The following is a 16,601-nucleotide window of genomic DNA, read 5'->3' on the forward strand; positions in this document are numbered from 1 at the left end:
CAATTTCATGGTTTTTGATGAAAAAAAGGGCAGTGTTTTTAAGGCTTTTAAATGCAATGGCGGATTTAGGGAGGGATTATTTTTATCATTTTTTAAAATATGAACATAAAATGTAATGTTTTATTTAAATACATATTTTGAAAATTGCTTCAAAATTAAAGTATTTATTTTTATCAATTAAAACTCATTTGGGTAACTAATTTAAATACAAGCAAAATTAAAGAGGTTTGAAGCTTTACTAATTAAAGTAGGAAATGTGCAATTAAGTATATAATTATGAATTTATATAACCAAATTAATGATATTTCCCTAGAAACATAAAGTGTGAGAAATTTGTTTTTGCATTGAATATGTCCCTCAAAAATATATTAATAAATGAAAGTCTTTTACTCTTTATCAAAGTGTTAGTTACTATGAAATAAAAAAAAGCACATGAAATAAAGGTACACAGTTTATTTCAATAAACATATCCTATGCAATTAAATTAACTTTAAACGCAAACAAAAAATAATCATTTATAAATAGTTATATTGACAGACATGAAATGTTTATTAGAAAAATATATTACACTTATGTCAATCGGGATGTGAAACAACTCCATCTAAAAGCATAAATAAAATATATGCGTAAGTTTTCTTGAAGTTGTCAAACATAGCGATTAACATCAAGAATTCTTTTCCCAACATGTCGCATACGAAGACAAACAAACATATTTTCAGTATAAGGACGGTATAAATGATAAGCTGGAGGAATTTCATTCTTTACAGAATATTCTAAATCATAATTTAAAAGTGAGCAATGAATATTTCATACCACAGGCAGTTTTAAAGGCACATTGGTTATAATAAGAAAATGCTATCATGATTGCAACATTTTGTATAAAATTATGCAAGAAAAATTTTATTAAAAAGCAATGAAGAGATGAAAAAAATTACTTTAAAATTAAAATCAAAATTAGAAACATGAGATTCATTTATTTACATAATTTCTATTTTCGATGACGTACTTATTTTTACTTTCACACTACTTTTTTAAAAAATGATAAAAAATTTTATTATAAACTTGAATATCAAATTTAAAGATTTTTTAAAATTCTGATATTGCTTAAACTTAATAAAGCAAAATGAAGTTTTAGCAAAAATTTAAATAAATCTCACCGAATCAATGTATATAAACACATGTTATAGATGTAAATATGATTTAAAAAAATAGATGTTTCAAAACTCTTGAATGTTTCAGATATATGGAATTCGATATATTGTTTAAACAATACTGAAAACACTGAACTTCAAAATAACTTAGAATTGAAAAAGCGAGCGTGTTTTATCATTTTTTTTTCAACTTCATATCTAAAACAGCGTCGTGTTATGGCACCATTTTCATTTGCCTACGATTACCAAAACCTCACTAATACCAGGAATAAAAAGAAAAAACTGCAGCAGGACATAAGGACTCAAACACCAACAACAGATACACGTTTTGAGAAGATTCGTGGCTGAAATGTAATACGAGACCCTCCATATATAATTCTCACTCATCTTTACAAAATAAATATTTCGATTCATTGTCTGTAAGTGGAATTACCTACGGTAATTCCATACAGACGTCTAAAACAGCCACAAATCTTCTCTAGAAGTATGAGTAATCGATCACCATTTTTAGAGACAAACAGAAAGTATAAATAAAACACAAATGTTTGACTACTTGCATGGCTTGTAACCACCCGCACACTGGCCGAAATTTAGTTTATTTTTTGCTTAACAATCTTCCCTCAACCTATTCACCCATTTGTGCCTCTAAATTTCTTTAAAACCACTCTCTCTCTTGATATCAAATGTTAAGACACATTGGGATATTTGTTCAGCGAAGAAAGAGAATTATTAGCATTTTCTGATGAGAGTCTGGTACAAACTTTTAGGGCCTGAACTAGTGTCGGTAGTTTCTGATATCTTCAAAAAGTTTGTAAACTGGATTCGATACTCATTTTCCCCGAAGGAGAAATGGTTCATTACGAAATGAAATACTGATGAAGCACCAAAAGCAGCGCAGGAACTAGAGAAGAGAAAAGAACGTTCAAATGTCGTTGGATCTATGAAATAATTAATCGATGATCTGTTCATGCGATTCAACGAATAATAACTTTTTTTTTCACTCAATCAATTTTTTTCTCCTGTCCAATCTTTAAAATGGCAAAATACTGTTATAGAATAACTCTTCCGTTATCTCCTCGTCTTGAAAAATCTTTTGTTCATTTTCATTAGTAATGGTTCCTGAGGTGTGCATTTCAATGGATCGCATCGCATGTTGCCACCGTTTTCACACAAACAATGAAGACAAGGCCCGCTTGCCTTCGCTACAGTCTGGCCAAATTCGTAGAAAGTTCCGTTGATCTGGCAACCTAAAAGCAAGTCAATTATATACATTAGAATGAGGTAAGTTCATGATATGCTAGAGTTTTTTTAATAAGAATAAAACTGATAAATGCTTACATAATAATTCAATGCATAAATTTTCTTTTTTAATAAGCAAAGAAGAAATTAAGAATTAAATAAACTCATTTGCATTGTTATTATTAGTATATTTTTTATTAATGCAAGATGGTTCCTTTAGTTTATCTGTCTCTGTCTAAAAAGAGCAATATACTTCGTTTCTCATATAAAACGGCGCCATAGATTATAGATCATTGTATGTCGAAATATTCTGCATTTTCTACTATCATGGTTTGAGGTTTTATCTATATATCCTTTTGAAAAAAAATTCAATGAAGTGACGTCAGAGGAACATGACTAGCATAATATTTAAGTGAAAATTGTCTTACATTATGTTGTATTGTCAAATTATTTTACTTTCACAGGGATGCGCAATAAATATCAAAATAAAATGACTCAACGCATTTCATTTGAATCCATTATTAATAGTTAAGTATGTATTGCAAACTCGTTGTGACAGATCTGAGCATCTTGCAAAATAAATGTTCGTCCTTGTATTACATATAATTTCTAAATTGTGGAATGTTCACATCTTTGTGAAAAATTTTTAAACAATGTATCAGGATGTATGAAATATTTCATTATTCCACGGCCAAAAGCAAAATTTTTAATCATTCTTTTAATATTCATTCATTAAGTAATTATTTATCATTTTCAAGGATGTCCTTTTAAAATGCCTACGTTGCATAATTTAATGAACTGAATTTGCTTATTTTAAGCTCATAGTTCGAGATAAGTAGCATTACTGGAATTATTTCTTGAAAAATTTAATTATTTATATTTTTTAAAATAGAATTAGAGTTTAATATGAACTTTGCTTTATAATATCTATTCTTTTAAAATAATAACATTCTCAAATTCAAGCATCAGATTTTTCAAATCTTCCATATTATCTATACTTATAATAAAGCTCAATGTGTGTGTGTGTGTGTTGGCGCTCTACAGGCCAGGTCATTTGACATACAGCTACCAAATTTGGTACATGTATACCTTAGAGGTCGGGAATGTGCACCTGGGGTCCCTTTTTTTGAAATTTTAATTAGAATTTTAATTATTAATTAAAAACTAACTTTCCCGCCAAAAAAATCTTCCATTTTCCCCACCGCCAACTTTTCCGCCAAAATAATCTTCCATTTTCTCCAACGCCAAATGATTTAGGCTTTAGTTCTTTTTTTCTCCCAACAGTAATGAGGCTAGGGTTAAGATTTTTCGGCGGATTATTTCAAACGATTCTGTTTATTTTCTTAATGTTTTATGCATTTAAAATTAAACATTGTTAATTAATCCATGTTTCAGATTCATTCTGAAGTACTTTTGAATTAAAATAACGCAGAATAAAGGAAATTAAAAATGTATAATCTGCATAGCGTTACCCCAACTGGCGTAGAAAAATTCACGCATTTGCGTTACCGTAAAAGGCGAAGAAAATTCACGCATGCGCACTGTGTTCTGATTGTTGGCATGGCAACCATTAACAACGGACGATTTAAATTACTTTTAGGTTAGTTGTATGCTTTTGTAAGTAAATTGTATTTATGTTAGTTATATATTTTTTGTATATGCTTATAGTTTTAAGTACATCGTTTTTTAAGTAGTTTTTTAAACCTGTTTTCGACCGATTATTTTAAACGATTTATTTTATTTTCTCAGTGTTTGATGCATTTAAAATGAAACATTGTTAATGAATCGATCCGTTCATGATGAATCTGAGAAAATTTTGTTGACAAATTCTTGAGATATTATATAAATTAAGAAAGATATTCTTTAGTGCCCATAAAGTTTAAACGCTCAGTGACTCTATTATCAGTAATCATATTATTAAAAAAAGTGCTTTGTTTCAGTAAAAAATATTATTATATTAATTGCAGATTAATCCTTTACACTTTAATTTAAAGCATAAATTCTACCAGGGGTAACAGAAAATTAGAGAGATACATATCACGTTATGACTGAAGGTCTTTATAATATTATGAGTGAATTATATGACTATCAAAATTTGTTTTAAAATATTTTGCTGAAGAATCTATTAAAGTTGGAATTGCATAAAATATTTAATTATTAAAATTTTAACGAACATTAAGATTGGCGAACCGGCTGGTCGCCAAAGGCGGCTAGTAAAATAATAAATCTTGTAAAGTAAAAATTATAAAAAAAATGCACTCTAAACTTAGATGTCAGAAATCTAAAATAAAACTGAATATGAATGAATGGTGTCTAACTTTTAATAAGACGAAAAAACAGTTCAGATTATATCAAATATTTTAAAAATATTTAATACAATAAAAAGAAGAAGAAAATTCCAGAAGAATAATTTTTGTGTTTAATTGTGCATGAAAATATATCATTTAACCTTATTTTATTGTTAGTGAAACATAATGTATATGTCTATCTGTTACTATTACTAGATAGACATTATTTAATTCTGATAAGAAGAGTAGAAAGAATTTATAATTATAAACGAATCATAATTTTTATTTAATTATTTATAATTATTTATTAATTATTATGCAATTAACTATATTTATTTATTATTAATTTAATTATTTATATTTATTTACTAAGAATTTTAGAATTAAATATGCCTAAATTAATTCTATATTATTCTACATAGAATAACAATGTAGACGTCTTAAAATATGATTTTCAAAATAAAGGTTGTGTACGTTTTTATGATTATAATCAAAAGTCTTAAATGATTTAATTTACCTTTCACTTCCATTGGAGTCCTCTCTATGGCTCTCTTTTCTATTCGTCTTTGTATGATAATAGGTTGTACTTGACCTTTCCGGCGTGAGAGAGCACTGATGTTGCGTGATGTTACAAGCACAGCTAGAAATATTATCAAAAGAGTTAAAACAACAACATAAAAATATTTCTCCCTTTTTTTATTTCATTGAAATAATATAATTCACTTTATTATATATAAAAAATTTAATTAATAAGATATTATTCGTCAACCAAAAGCAATGATTTTTTTAAACATACTTAACAGTTATTCATGAAGAAATTATTTATCATTTTCAAGGATATATTTTTAAAATGCTTACGTTGCACAATTTAATGAACTGAATTTGTTTCTTTTAAGCTCATAGTTAATCTTTTGAAATACGTAGCGTAAATGGAATTATTTTTTAGAATCTTTAGTAATTTATATTTTATTTATTGAAAGAAATTTAATACTTCCATTATTAGGATATACGAGTTATGTATGAATTATATGAGGACATTACATGTGCCACACATTGCGAAGTTGTCTTTACTACAAATGAAGTAATAATTATGATAAACATAAATTAATAATGGGAATGTTAATTCAGTATATTTATTTCAATGATGCAGCGAATTGTTTCAAATCAACTTGACCTTCTGACTACTGCTACTGTCTGCTACTTTAAGTATTTACAGAGTCACGTATTGTCAATGTGAAATTTGGAGATTAAAATGTTAAATTTATTTAAAGTAATTTGTGTATTAATCTGACTGAAAGTAAACAAGATAAGTTAGTAATTTCTGATGTGTAACGCAACTTACGACAATCATATCTTGGACAACAATATCCGTGTATCATCGTTCTGTGGCAGTTGGGTGCAGGAGGTGGGCAGGATTGCTGCAAACATATAATATCACCTCTAAAACAGAAGCAGAATTCACATGGATCAGCTCGTACGATTTGTTCGGCAGATTGGTAGATTTGTCCTTCAAATATGCATGCTGTGGAAAAAAAAAAGTTGTCATTGATACTTGAACAAAAAAGAGAAAAGAGGCATTTTTAACTCTTATTAATCAAATCGAATGTGTGATATCAAAAGATTTCATATTTTAAGAAAATATTTCAACAACTTCTTACAAAAATTACAAAAAAATATTAATTTACTCTTTTAACAACGAAGATATTTTGAAAATTTACAGAATCGTCGAAAATAAATTTCTCCAACTTAGAGGCACATTCAGGGCGTTGTATGGATTAAAATGATATGAAATTTAGACGACAGTCACTCCAAGTCATGCGCCTGAAGTTAATTGAAACAAGTAAAATCAGAGGTCGGAGATAGATGGCACTGCTTCACAACAAACCGTTTTATACAATTTCATTGTAACTTACATAGTTTTCCAAAACCATTTCAATTTGCAAAATGATCTGCTCTATAGTGGGATGCAATACATCCTTATTGATGACACAAATATGCCTAATAATGTAATCTTCCTAATCTGACAATATTGCGACGTTGGCGGTTGACCTGTTTTTTTATGAATCTTCATAACCGGAAGACGCGAAGTAACACAAGGCGAGTGAGGGTGACAAACTGTTAGGAAAACCAGAATTGATCATCAGTTCGCCGGTGAAAGTTTGTCTAATAATACCTGTTTAACGCTATGATGAATATGAAGTACAGCAAGTTGTATCCTGGAAGCTCTTACGTTGCTGCAATTCCGGGATCACAAACGTTTTCAACCTGTCTTAATACTGTTTTCCAATGGCGGTGCAGATTTCAAACCTTGTTTGAGTTACCTCTTCAAAACAATGAGATCCAACCACGAAAATTGCAATAATTTTTCAAAACAGCATAAGGTGCAGTGATACTTGATAAATAACATGTAGATTTACTATTGCCCATATGCGTCAGTTCTGTGTATTCATTTAACCATTCAGATCGAAATGGTCTTCATCTGGCCATAGGATCTTCCAAGAGCAAGTGTCAATTACTATCATTCGTGCAGTGAAAACATTTATGGAACTTCGGATAGCTGGGGACCGGATTTTGCAAGTAAAATAATCCAAGATCCTTCGTATCATCATCCAAACTCTGGAATAAGGCATATTTCGTTCATAGGAATTTTTTAGTCATGTGCAGATCGCGCACTGTCATACCTCCTAGGCGTGTGTTTTGTTGCCAATTAAATACTCTTATCACACCAAAGGGATCTCACGATTCTTGTAAAAAAGCTTCACTAATAGAGCCTTTTTCAATAAGGTGGGTATTGTGTGTAGGTGCATCAATAAGCTACTGCTTGTCTTCCACTTAAATTGGATTTCTAATTTGCATGCGCTGTTCATACGCTCCATTTATACAAATCACATTTCACTTGTGTTACAGCGTAATTTATTAAAGAATTTTCGATCTTTTTATAAATTCATAAATCTCGAGTGCGTGGTTTGGAGTATTTTTCATCCAAATTTCATATCAATATGAACCATATAACAAGCTGCATGATCCTATGAATTAGGTAGTTGAATTTTGACAATTCTGTATTTTTTCACACAATAATATATTAATACTGGGTCATGATATCTGAAATAACTTTCAAAATCAAGTTTTCTTTGTATTTATTTTTATTTTTCAAAGAAAAGTATGTATTTGTATTTTTATGATTTAAAATTCCAATTTTGAGTTTTTGTAACGCTACATATCCTATAATGATGTTTACATTTAACTTAACGACTGTTTTGGTTTACAATATTCTATAATTTTAAATAGTTTACAAGAGAGGATTTACATAAAAAAAACTAGTAACTTAGAAATGATCATTCTTAAATAAGAAACCTTTTTAAAAATTTTAACATTTTTACTACCATTGTACATATTTTTATAGAATGTGCAATATAGTACATAAAGGAAAAAATTAATCAGAGATTTATTTTAATTTAAAAAATAATTTTCATATATTGTTAATTCCGCATGTAAAATCTAAGAAATGCAATAAATATTACATTATGGAAAACATTTCATTGGAAAGTTAAATTATCTGTTATTCTATCTCTCGTTTTTTCAGCATCAGTATATTAACAATTGCGTTTTTAAATTTTAAGAGCACATCTTTTTTAAATAGTTTAAATAATCAATAAAAAGTGTTTTTTCTTACCTCCTTCGTCTACAACGTAATCCGCATCAGTAGAAGCTACAAAAAGAATATTTTGAATAAGTACATGATTATTGTTCTTTTAGAAGCATTTAAAAATTAAAATAGAATCCTTTGTCTATGTATTAGAAAAATTCCACAATTCGTATAAAATATACAATATCAATCCCTATTTTTATTAAAGTTTTTAATCAGGAAAATAAAAAAGTTATACTTTATCGATAAATAAAATCAAAGTTTATAGTTGATTGGATAAAAAAAATAATTACAAAATACTCAAAATAATTGCATTATTTATCATCCCAAATAGTCCATACATATATATATATAGTAAAATAAATTGCAAAATAATTAAAAAATATTAAAATATAATAGCTGTAATATTATAATTGTATAACGTAATGTAATCGAAAATATTTCTTTCTTATAATTAGAGAATTTCTCGTTTATAAATACATTATTTTTCAAAACTGACTCCTATTGTAATTAGATGCTGGCGTCCTGGCCTAGGGGTAGCGCGTGTCTTCCTCGTGATCTAGGCGTTCCGGTTTCGAGTCCTGGTTCTGGCATGGTTGTTCTTTTCCTTGTGTTCTCTCTGTGAGGTGCGTGAATGAGCCCTCCCCCCCCCCGTAAAAAAGGGTTGTACAAGCGAGTGTGTGTGTGTGCTATCTTCATTTGAGCTAGTAGTCAGACTTCTGCCCTCGGGTGCTCAGGAGTCTTTACCCTCAGAAGCTACTGCGTAAAAATTTGGCTTAAAATAGTCACACAACGAAAAAAAAATTTTAATTAGATTCTCAATTCAATCTAAAGTTTTATCAAAATTTTAGAATGAGTTAAGTTTTGGTTAAAGAACAAATTTGATGTTTCTCAAATATAACAAGAATGGATGGAAGTATGACTAGCATATAATATAGCAATAACTTTTTCGAATCCAAAATGGCTGTTCAGAAAATCCTTTTAAAATGGTACAAATGAATGATTTTTGTAACGGTGCATTATTATTTTTTAAATATCGCGATTAGAATATTTGGGATTATATGAAACCTGCATGTATTAGATGTTCAGATGGAAACTAAGACATTTATATTACCAGTCCAATTTTTGATCTGAACTTTATAAAAACTAGTAACAGAAAGATAATTACACAAAAAATTTTATATCACAATCAGAGATTGACAAATGAAAAATAATTTCGAAGTATTCAACAGTCAAAATTCCTTTTACAGCAGGATTGTATGCCAAACCCACTTTTAAAATTTTGTACGAAATAATGTATTGATGCATGCTTTTAATTGAAAACCCCTGTTTGAAAGGAAAATGTTTCTTGAATAAGAAAAAAAGGGATAACAGATTCTTAAATAAATAAATCAAATACAATAAATTACTTACTTGTTTCGTTGACAACAGCAGCTGCTAACGTTGTCATTAGTGGCAGAGGAGTAGTTTCTATACCCTTGAATCCTTTGGTTGGCAGTTCGGTAGATTTTTGAACAGAAGGTTCAGCTGTTTTTTGAGTGGGTGATGCAAGATCTTTGGCAGTAGGTATTTCAACAGTGGGTGGAGCTTCAGATATTGTCGGTGACAGTAATTCAGTTACTTTTGGTGAAAACGGCTCAGGACTTTTTTGAGTAGTTTGTGCTTCTTCTGCTAATGTTATGAATTTAGTAGACAACTCTTCAGCAACTTCTGGGATAGATGATTCCTTTGGTGTCGGAGTAAATGTCTCTGAAACTTCAGATAATAAGTCAGTCACAGACTTCGAGGATGTTTCACTTTCACTTTCTGTTTGAAGTTCAGTAATGTTCTCTAATAGCTCATGTTTAGTAATTGCAGTTTCAGTGGTAGATGATACTGCAATTTCAGCTCCGATTCCACTCTCCTCTGATGAAGTGGTCTCTTTATCTGTTTCAGGTCGAATAATAGGGCTTGAGGTAGCTTCAGCTGAAGAAATTTCAGTTTCTTTTCCAGTAATAAGTGGTCTAGAAGTTGTCATCATATCTGATTCTTTGGTAATTATTTCATCTTCAGACACTGAGGCTGTTGACTTTTGGTCTTTTACTGAAGGAGATAATTCTTCTACTGTAGTAGTTATTAAAGAAGATATTGTACTAGAAAGATCTAATTTTATTAATGGAGTTAGAGAAGCAATTTTAGCTTCAATATCAGTTTCGTCTGTCATCGACGGTACTTTGAATGTCGTTAATGTTTCAGATTTCAAATCAACCGAGGTGGTGGAAGGTGGGAATTCTGTGGAAACAGATGGCTCAGTTTCTGCAGATGATGAAGCAGTAACTGTCTTATCGAATATCGTCTGACTAGAAATCGCGTCTTCGGTTTGTCTTGGTACGAGAGTAGTTAACAGATGTTCATCTGCTTTTGAGTCTGTTGTTGTTTTAGCAGCATGTGTTGGAGTAGTTATACTTGATACCTCAAACAACTTACTTGTCTCCTCTAGTAAGGATGTAGATTTTGTTAATAATTTTGCTTCTGTTTGTTCTTTTGCAATAAATTCATCAGAAATTGTAGTTGAGATGGTAAATGGTTCCTTAAAATCAATGGTCGTTGATACACCTTCTTGTGAAATATCTGTCAGTTTTCTTGCTTCTGTAACTTTTTCTGCGCTTTCAGTTGATACAATTGGTTGTTCGGTCACCAAGGTAGATAATTTTAGACCTTGCTCAGTAACCACTTCTTCTTCGGCAGCAATATCTACTTTATCACTTACTGAGGACGTTATTAACAGTGATGATGTTTGAGTACTAGAAGTAATATTTTCTGGTTCCGCACTTGCAGATATTTCTGGTGATAATGTTTGATCAACTAATGGTTTAGAGGTGTCTTTTACTTCTCCCGTCATTTCTGTTAATAATTTCAGTTCTGGTACCTTTGTTTGGGTTTCCGATGTGCTTCCTTTTTCCTCTTTAGTTGCAAACATGTCGCTTGTTACATCAGTTAGTTCGATGGAAGGAGTTGGTTCTACTAATGCTTTCGTCACTAATTCGTCTTTTCCTAATATTTCCATTTCTTTGAGAGTTGTCTGACTTTCAACAGGCAAATATGTACTTATTTCTTGATCTAAAGCCTTAATAGCTGGCCCTTTTGTTGTAAATGATTCTTTAAGAACAGTTGGGAATTCGGAGGTTGTGGATGGCACAGACACTTCAGCAAATAATCCTTCAGTTGTTGATTTTGTTTCTTTTACAACATCTGTGAAACGAGTAGAAACAAATTTGAATATTTCATCTGTAGTTTTAGTCTGATCAATAGTAGTAGTAATTTTAGGTTGAAAGCTCGTTTCCCCTTCTTGCACATCTTCAGATTTTGAAGTTTGTTGCAAATGCGTTGTCATTTCTTTCCCAGAAATATCAGGTTTGGTAACACCGATAGTACTAACTTTGTGCTCATCTTCGAAGAATGGAGTACTTTCCTTTGACAAGCTAGGAACAGTCTGATTTGTTTGAATTATTTCTGTAAATGATTCTATGCTCTCACTAAACTCATCTTCTTGGGATGGTGTGGTCTTCTCCGTAAACGCAGTAGTTTCGAAAATTGGTTTAGTACTTTTTTCTTCAAAACTTGTGAAGTCAGTACTTGCAGTATCAGTAAACTGTACTTTATCACCGGTATCTATTAGATATTTTTCTGATATTTCTGTATCTTTTGGCTCTGTAGGTTTAAAAGTAGAAGTTGTTAGAGGTTCTTCTGTTGTTTCCGGAACTGCTTTAAAAGCCTTCGTTACATCCGTTTTCTGGAAAGAAATTTCAGATGTACTCTCAGAAGTTTCAGCTTTCTTAGTTGTAATTATTGACTCTTTATCAAATTTTATTCCATCATCTATCAAACCTTCTCCTAAAATACCAGTTACTGATTCTTCACTTGTAAGTTCAGCATGCATAGTTGTCACTTGGTCTTCAAATGTATGTTTTTCTTCTACTGTTGTTATATCAATGTCGCTTACTTTCTGTGTAGATAACGTAGTTTCGACTTTTCCAGTTGATGAAGATTTATCTACAGGTATTGTTACAGTACTCGTGATTGAATCTTCTAATTTCGGCAGTTTTGCTGGAACTGAGGTAGAACTCGTCATTTCTGAAATTTTGGTAGACTCTTCTGGTTTTAATGTTGTAGAATGTGAGAATGTCTCTACATCCGAAATTTCTGCCATTTTAGTTGTAGATTCAACTTCTATTTTGTGAGTCTCTTTTGAAATTTCTGTCTGTTCAGTTGATGTTGTCAAATCAGATTTCTTGGTTTCTGATGTTTTCAATGAGTCGAGGATAAATTTAGGTGTAACGGTGATTGTTGGTGAGGTTATTGCTTCTGAAACTTGAGTAGTTAACTTCACCTCACTCTCTTTATCTGATACAACTGGTATCGTAGTTATTATCTTACCAGCTTCTATAGTAAACGATGACATATCTGTTTCTTCACTAACTCTAGTGCTTGATTCTGTGACAGATATTTTTTCTGTAAAGGCAGTTCCCTGAGTAACTGCTTGAACTTCTTCAGATTTGGTCGTTACTTCTGATGAAATTGTCTCAGTGGCTTCTGCTTCTGCTTCTGCTTCGATAGCTATTTCTTTAGTTTTAGGATATTCAGTTGATTCTTCACTGATTGTAGTACTCTTTTTGCCTGGTTCCAAAGTTGTTGTTTTTCCTGTTACATCAGTTTCCTGAGTAAACTTTTCAACTCCTGCAGATTTAGTTGTAACTTCCGACGAAACTTTCTCAGTCGATTGTACTTCTACTTCATCGATTTTCTCCGTACTTTTTTCAGGCGATACGGATAAAGAACTGAATGAGCTAATCGTTGATGCTGTACTTTCAACTGTTGTTTCTGATTTCGTTTTTTCTGGTGTAAAAGCTGTAACACTTATATCGTCAGATTCAGTTGCGAGTGACGTTTTCTCTGTAACTCCGCTTGCTGATTCGCTTTCAGTCCTTACTTTCTCTTCAGCAGAAGTTTCAGTTGGAGTAATTGCTTCAAATTCTGTCACTTTTTCAGTTAAAACAGATTCCGTTTTTAATTCAACAGCAGGCTCTTTACTTGAGCTGTCGATTTCTTCTGCTTCTTTGATCCTTTCTTCAGTGGTAAATACAAAACTAACAGAAGACATTGTACTTTCTGTAAATGGAGTAATACTCTCTACTTTAGTTTCTTCACTTGCAGTAGATGGCAGTTTTGTAACCTTATCTGATATGGTTTCAACCGCAGAAGTTTCAGTGCTTTCACTTGTCAAATTAATCTCAGTGGTTGGAGTAGTCTTTTCTTTAGTAAATAATTTTTCTACAGAAAGAGGTGTCTCTTTCTCCGTACTTTCTGTGTCTTTGAACTGATCAGTGCTTTCGAATTTAGAAGTGACATCAGGAACAGAAGCTTTAGTTGTTTCTGAGGTTTTACTTTCAACAGTCGATTCAAAACTAATAGAGGGTAATTTGCTTTCCAAAGTTGGGATTGTAGATTCCTCTTCGATTTCTTTCAGATCTACTGAAGAACTTTCACCAGATTCAGAAGTAATTGTTATTGATTCTGTAACATCGTGCATAATTTTTGTACTTTTTTCTTCGGGGGATACTTTGTATGTTACAGTAGGCTCAGTGCCAGTGAATATACCAGTTTCAGATTTTTCAGTCCTGTCATAAAGTTGTTCTTTAGTGGCTTCATCTAGTGTAGAACTCTTTGTTGTTTTTATATCTCGCTCATCTGTAATAGGGCTAAAGCTGAAAGTTCCAATTTCAGTAGTTTCTGTAGTAAATATTGTTTTCCGTTCCTCCTTTGTTGTAATTTGTTCTGTCACAAATTTTAATTCCTCTGGAGTTGAGTATTCACTAACGACTATGGGCTTCGCTGTGGAACCTCTCTCTTCTAATGCAGTCACTTCTGCCTCAGCTACAGTAGTTTCTGTGGATACAATTTTTACATCAAAGGAAGGTTCCTTGGTTATTATATCTAACTGGGCCTTTGTGGTCTTTTCATCGGTGAGGGGAACAGAAATATTCTCACTAACAGTTGGCAAACTGGTTGTGGTTGATGCTGCGACTGATATTTCTAATTTCTTTTCTTCCGTAGTAGATGAGATTCTTGTAATCTTTTCTTCTTCATCTGTTAATGCAGGCTCTGCTGACTTCGTTTCTACCTCAAATGAAGGTTCCGCAGTTGTTGTTTCTAATTCAAATTCTTTCACCTTTTCATCAGAATGAGAAGTAGAAGTGAATTCGCTTACAGTTGATGTACCAGCTGTAGAAGCCGGAGTAGTCAATTTCTTTTTCTCTGAAGTCAACGAAACCGTTGTGATCTCTTCATCAGCTGCGACTGCAGGTTGATGTCTTCTTTCAGTTATTAGTTCAGTTTCAGAACTCTTTTCTTCTGTATATTTCTTGTCAGTTTCCACAGTTGTTAAAAATTCTTTGATCGAACCCTCATCGGTAGATTTAGTAGTTATTTCAATAAATTCTCTAACTGTGACGTCTTGTTTTTGATCAACTGTTGGCTCTTCAGTTTTTATTTCAGGAATACTTTCAATGATTGTAGATTGGCTGCTTTCAGTGGTGATTTCTATTGTTTTAAAGGTTGAAGGTGATTTAGAAATATCTAAAATTTCTTCTGATGTGCCAACAGTAAAAGCAGTAGCATCCACGGGATATTTAGATGTCGTTTGCTCGCCTGTAATTGGAGAAGTGCCTTCAGTTATATGTAATGTGGAAGAAGGAGGGATCTTAGTTGGTGTCGTCTCTTTATCTGCAGGTGCTTTTTCCTCAACTTCTGCATCAACAGATTTTGAAGTGAGAGTGGCTGTGGAAATGGATGTTGGTACAGTGGAAAACATAAAGCTGATTGGAATTGGTGTAGTCAAATCCTTTGTAGTTACAGATGCTGTTCCAACAGTCACAATTTCTGTGGCTTCCTCTTCGGTAGCTGGAACCAGAGAAAAATTGTTACAAATGAATTATATAATGAACATTCAAATGAATGGTTAGTAATTATTTAAATTAGATTCAATCATTTCGAGGTAAAAGACAGACCTTAAATGGTTTGTATCAGAATAACAAGGATGTGTTTTATTTTATCTGAGTCTTTATTTTGCTTTACTTAAATTATAGAATTTGAAATAAATGATCAATACACCACACTTAACATGTAAATTTGCCTTGCAAAATTCTTGAAAATAATAAAGAAAAATTGTTTTTTGTATGTAAATGAATATGAATATTCATTTAATATATTATTATTTCAAGTAATCTTGAATGGTTGCTACCTTATCTTTGCTTTTTCCACTTATGAAAACAAGAGGAAGGGGTATTGCTATTCTATTGTAACTGGGACATGAATGCTATTCGCATTACATATAAGGAAAATATACAGATTTTGTTTCCAGATTAGAATGGCAACTCTATAAGAACAGCTATTAAAATATACTTTATATAGTTAAAAGGTTATTTATATAGTTATAAAGAGTATTATTAAAATATAAATTAATAATAATAGGAAACTGATCTTACAAATATATTTTGCTTGTTGGTGAAAATTTAAATGGTTTCTTACGTTTGAAATGAATTCATATAAAAACTTACAACTTATCTTTTAAAAACAATGGCATTATGCAGAAGAACAGAAGTGAGATTCGCTCATTAGTCTTGTTACTCCAATGATCTCAGAGAAGAAACTATTTTGTATATCCAATATTAAAGCAAATTCTTTATATGTTATTCTATATTTAATGGTTAGTACTAATTTCTATAATTATATTTTCCATATGCTTCTTATATTTTTAATTAAAAAATAATGCAATGCTTTCGTATAATTTTGTTGAAAAAAAATGAGAGACGTTTTCTGTCATTTTCTTGAAACATCTTTTACTCTGCCATTTTCTTATGTAAAACTAAACACTTGTAAAGATAAATTCTTCATTTAGTAAAATGTGATTAAGACTTACGACATTTATATGAGGTTGGACAGCATTCATGTTCTTTAACTGTATCTGGAATACAGCCTCGTTTCGGAATTTTGCAAACAATTTTGAAGCAGATAATTTCACTAGAAGCACAATGACATTTTTCACAGGGTTCAAGAGTCAAAATAGGTTCCCCATCTTTGTAGGAAGTTCCATTTATAAAACAATCACCTTTAAAAGAACAAATAATTAGAAAAGATTCATAACTACTTCAAAAAATTATAAGGAATCAATTTAGGAAATTTGAAAACGTAGTTAATTTTTCAGAGATAATTAAATCTGTTAGTTTAGCATTTCAGAAA

The 16,601-nt window shown here is 31.1% G+C and overlaps 1 protein-coding gene across 1 annotated transcript in view; it reads right to left on the reverse strand.

The window, feature by feature from the left end:
* Window positions 1-456: 456 nt before the first annotated feature.
* LOC129962550 (mucin-17-like) overlaps window positions 457-16,601 on the reverse strand; it is a 105,828-nt gene continuing 89,683 nt past the window's right edge. Inside the window, exons 12-17 of the mRNA XM_056076310.1 lie at window positions 16,282-16,470; window positions 9,738-15,263; window positions 8,352-8,387; window positions 6,021-6,200; window positions 5,196-5,318; window positions 457-2,398 (exon numbers count right to left, since the gene is read on the reverse strand). Coding sequence (XP_055932285.1) covers window positions 2,220-2,398; window positions 5,196-5,318; window positions 6,021-6,200; window positions 8,352-8,387; window positions 9,738-15,263; window positions 16,282-16,470 — 6,233 coding nt within the window. The 3' untranslated portion in view covers window positions 457-2,219. The remainder of the gene's footprint in view (window positions 2,399-5,195; window positions 5,319-6,020; window positions 6,201-8,351; window positions 8,388-9,737; window positions 15,264-16,281; window positions 16,471-16,601) is intronic.

Source organism: Argiope bruennichi, chromosome 3, assembly GCF_947563725.1.
Source record: "Argiope bruennichi chromosome 3, qqArgBrue1.1, whole genome shotgun sequence".
Lineage (NCBI taxonomy): Eukaryota > Metazoa > Arthropoda > Arachnida > Araneae > Araneidae > Argiope > Argiope bruennichi.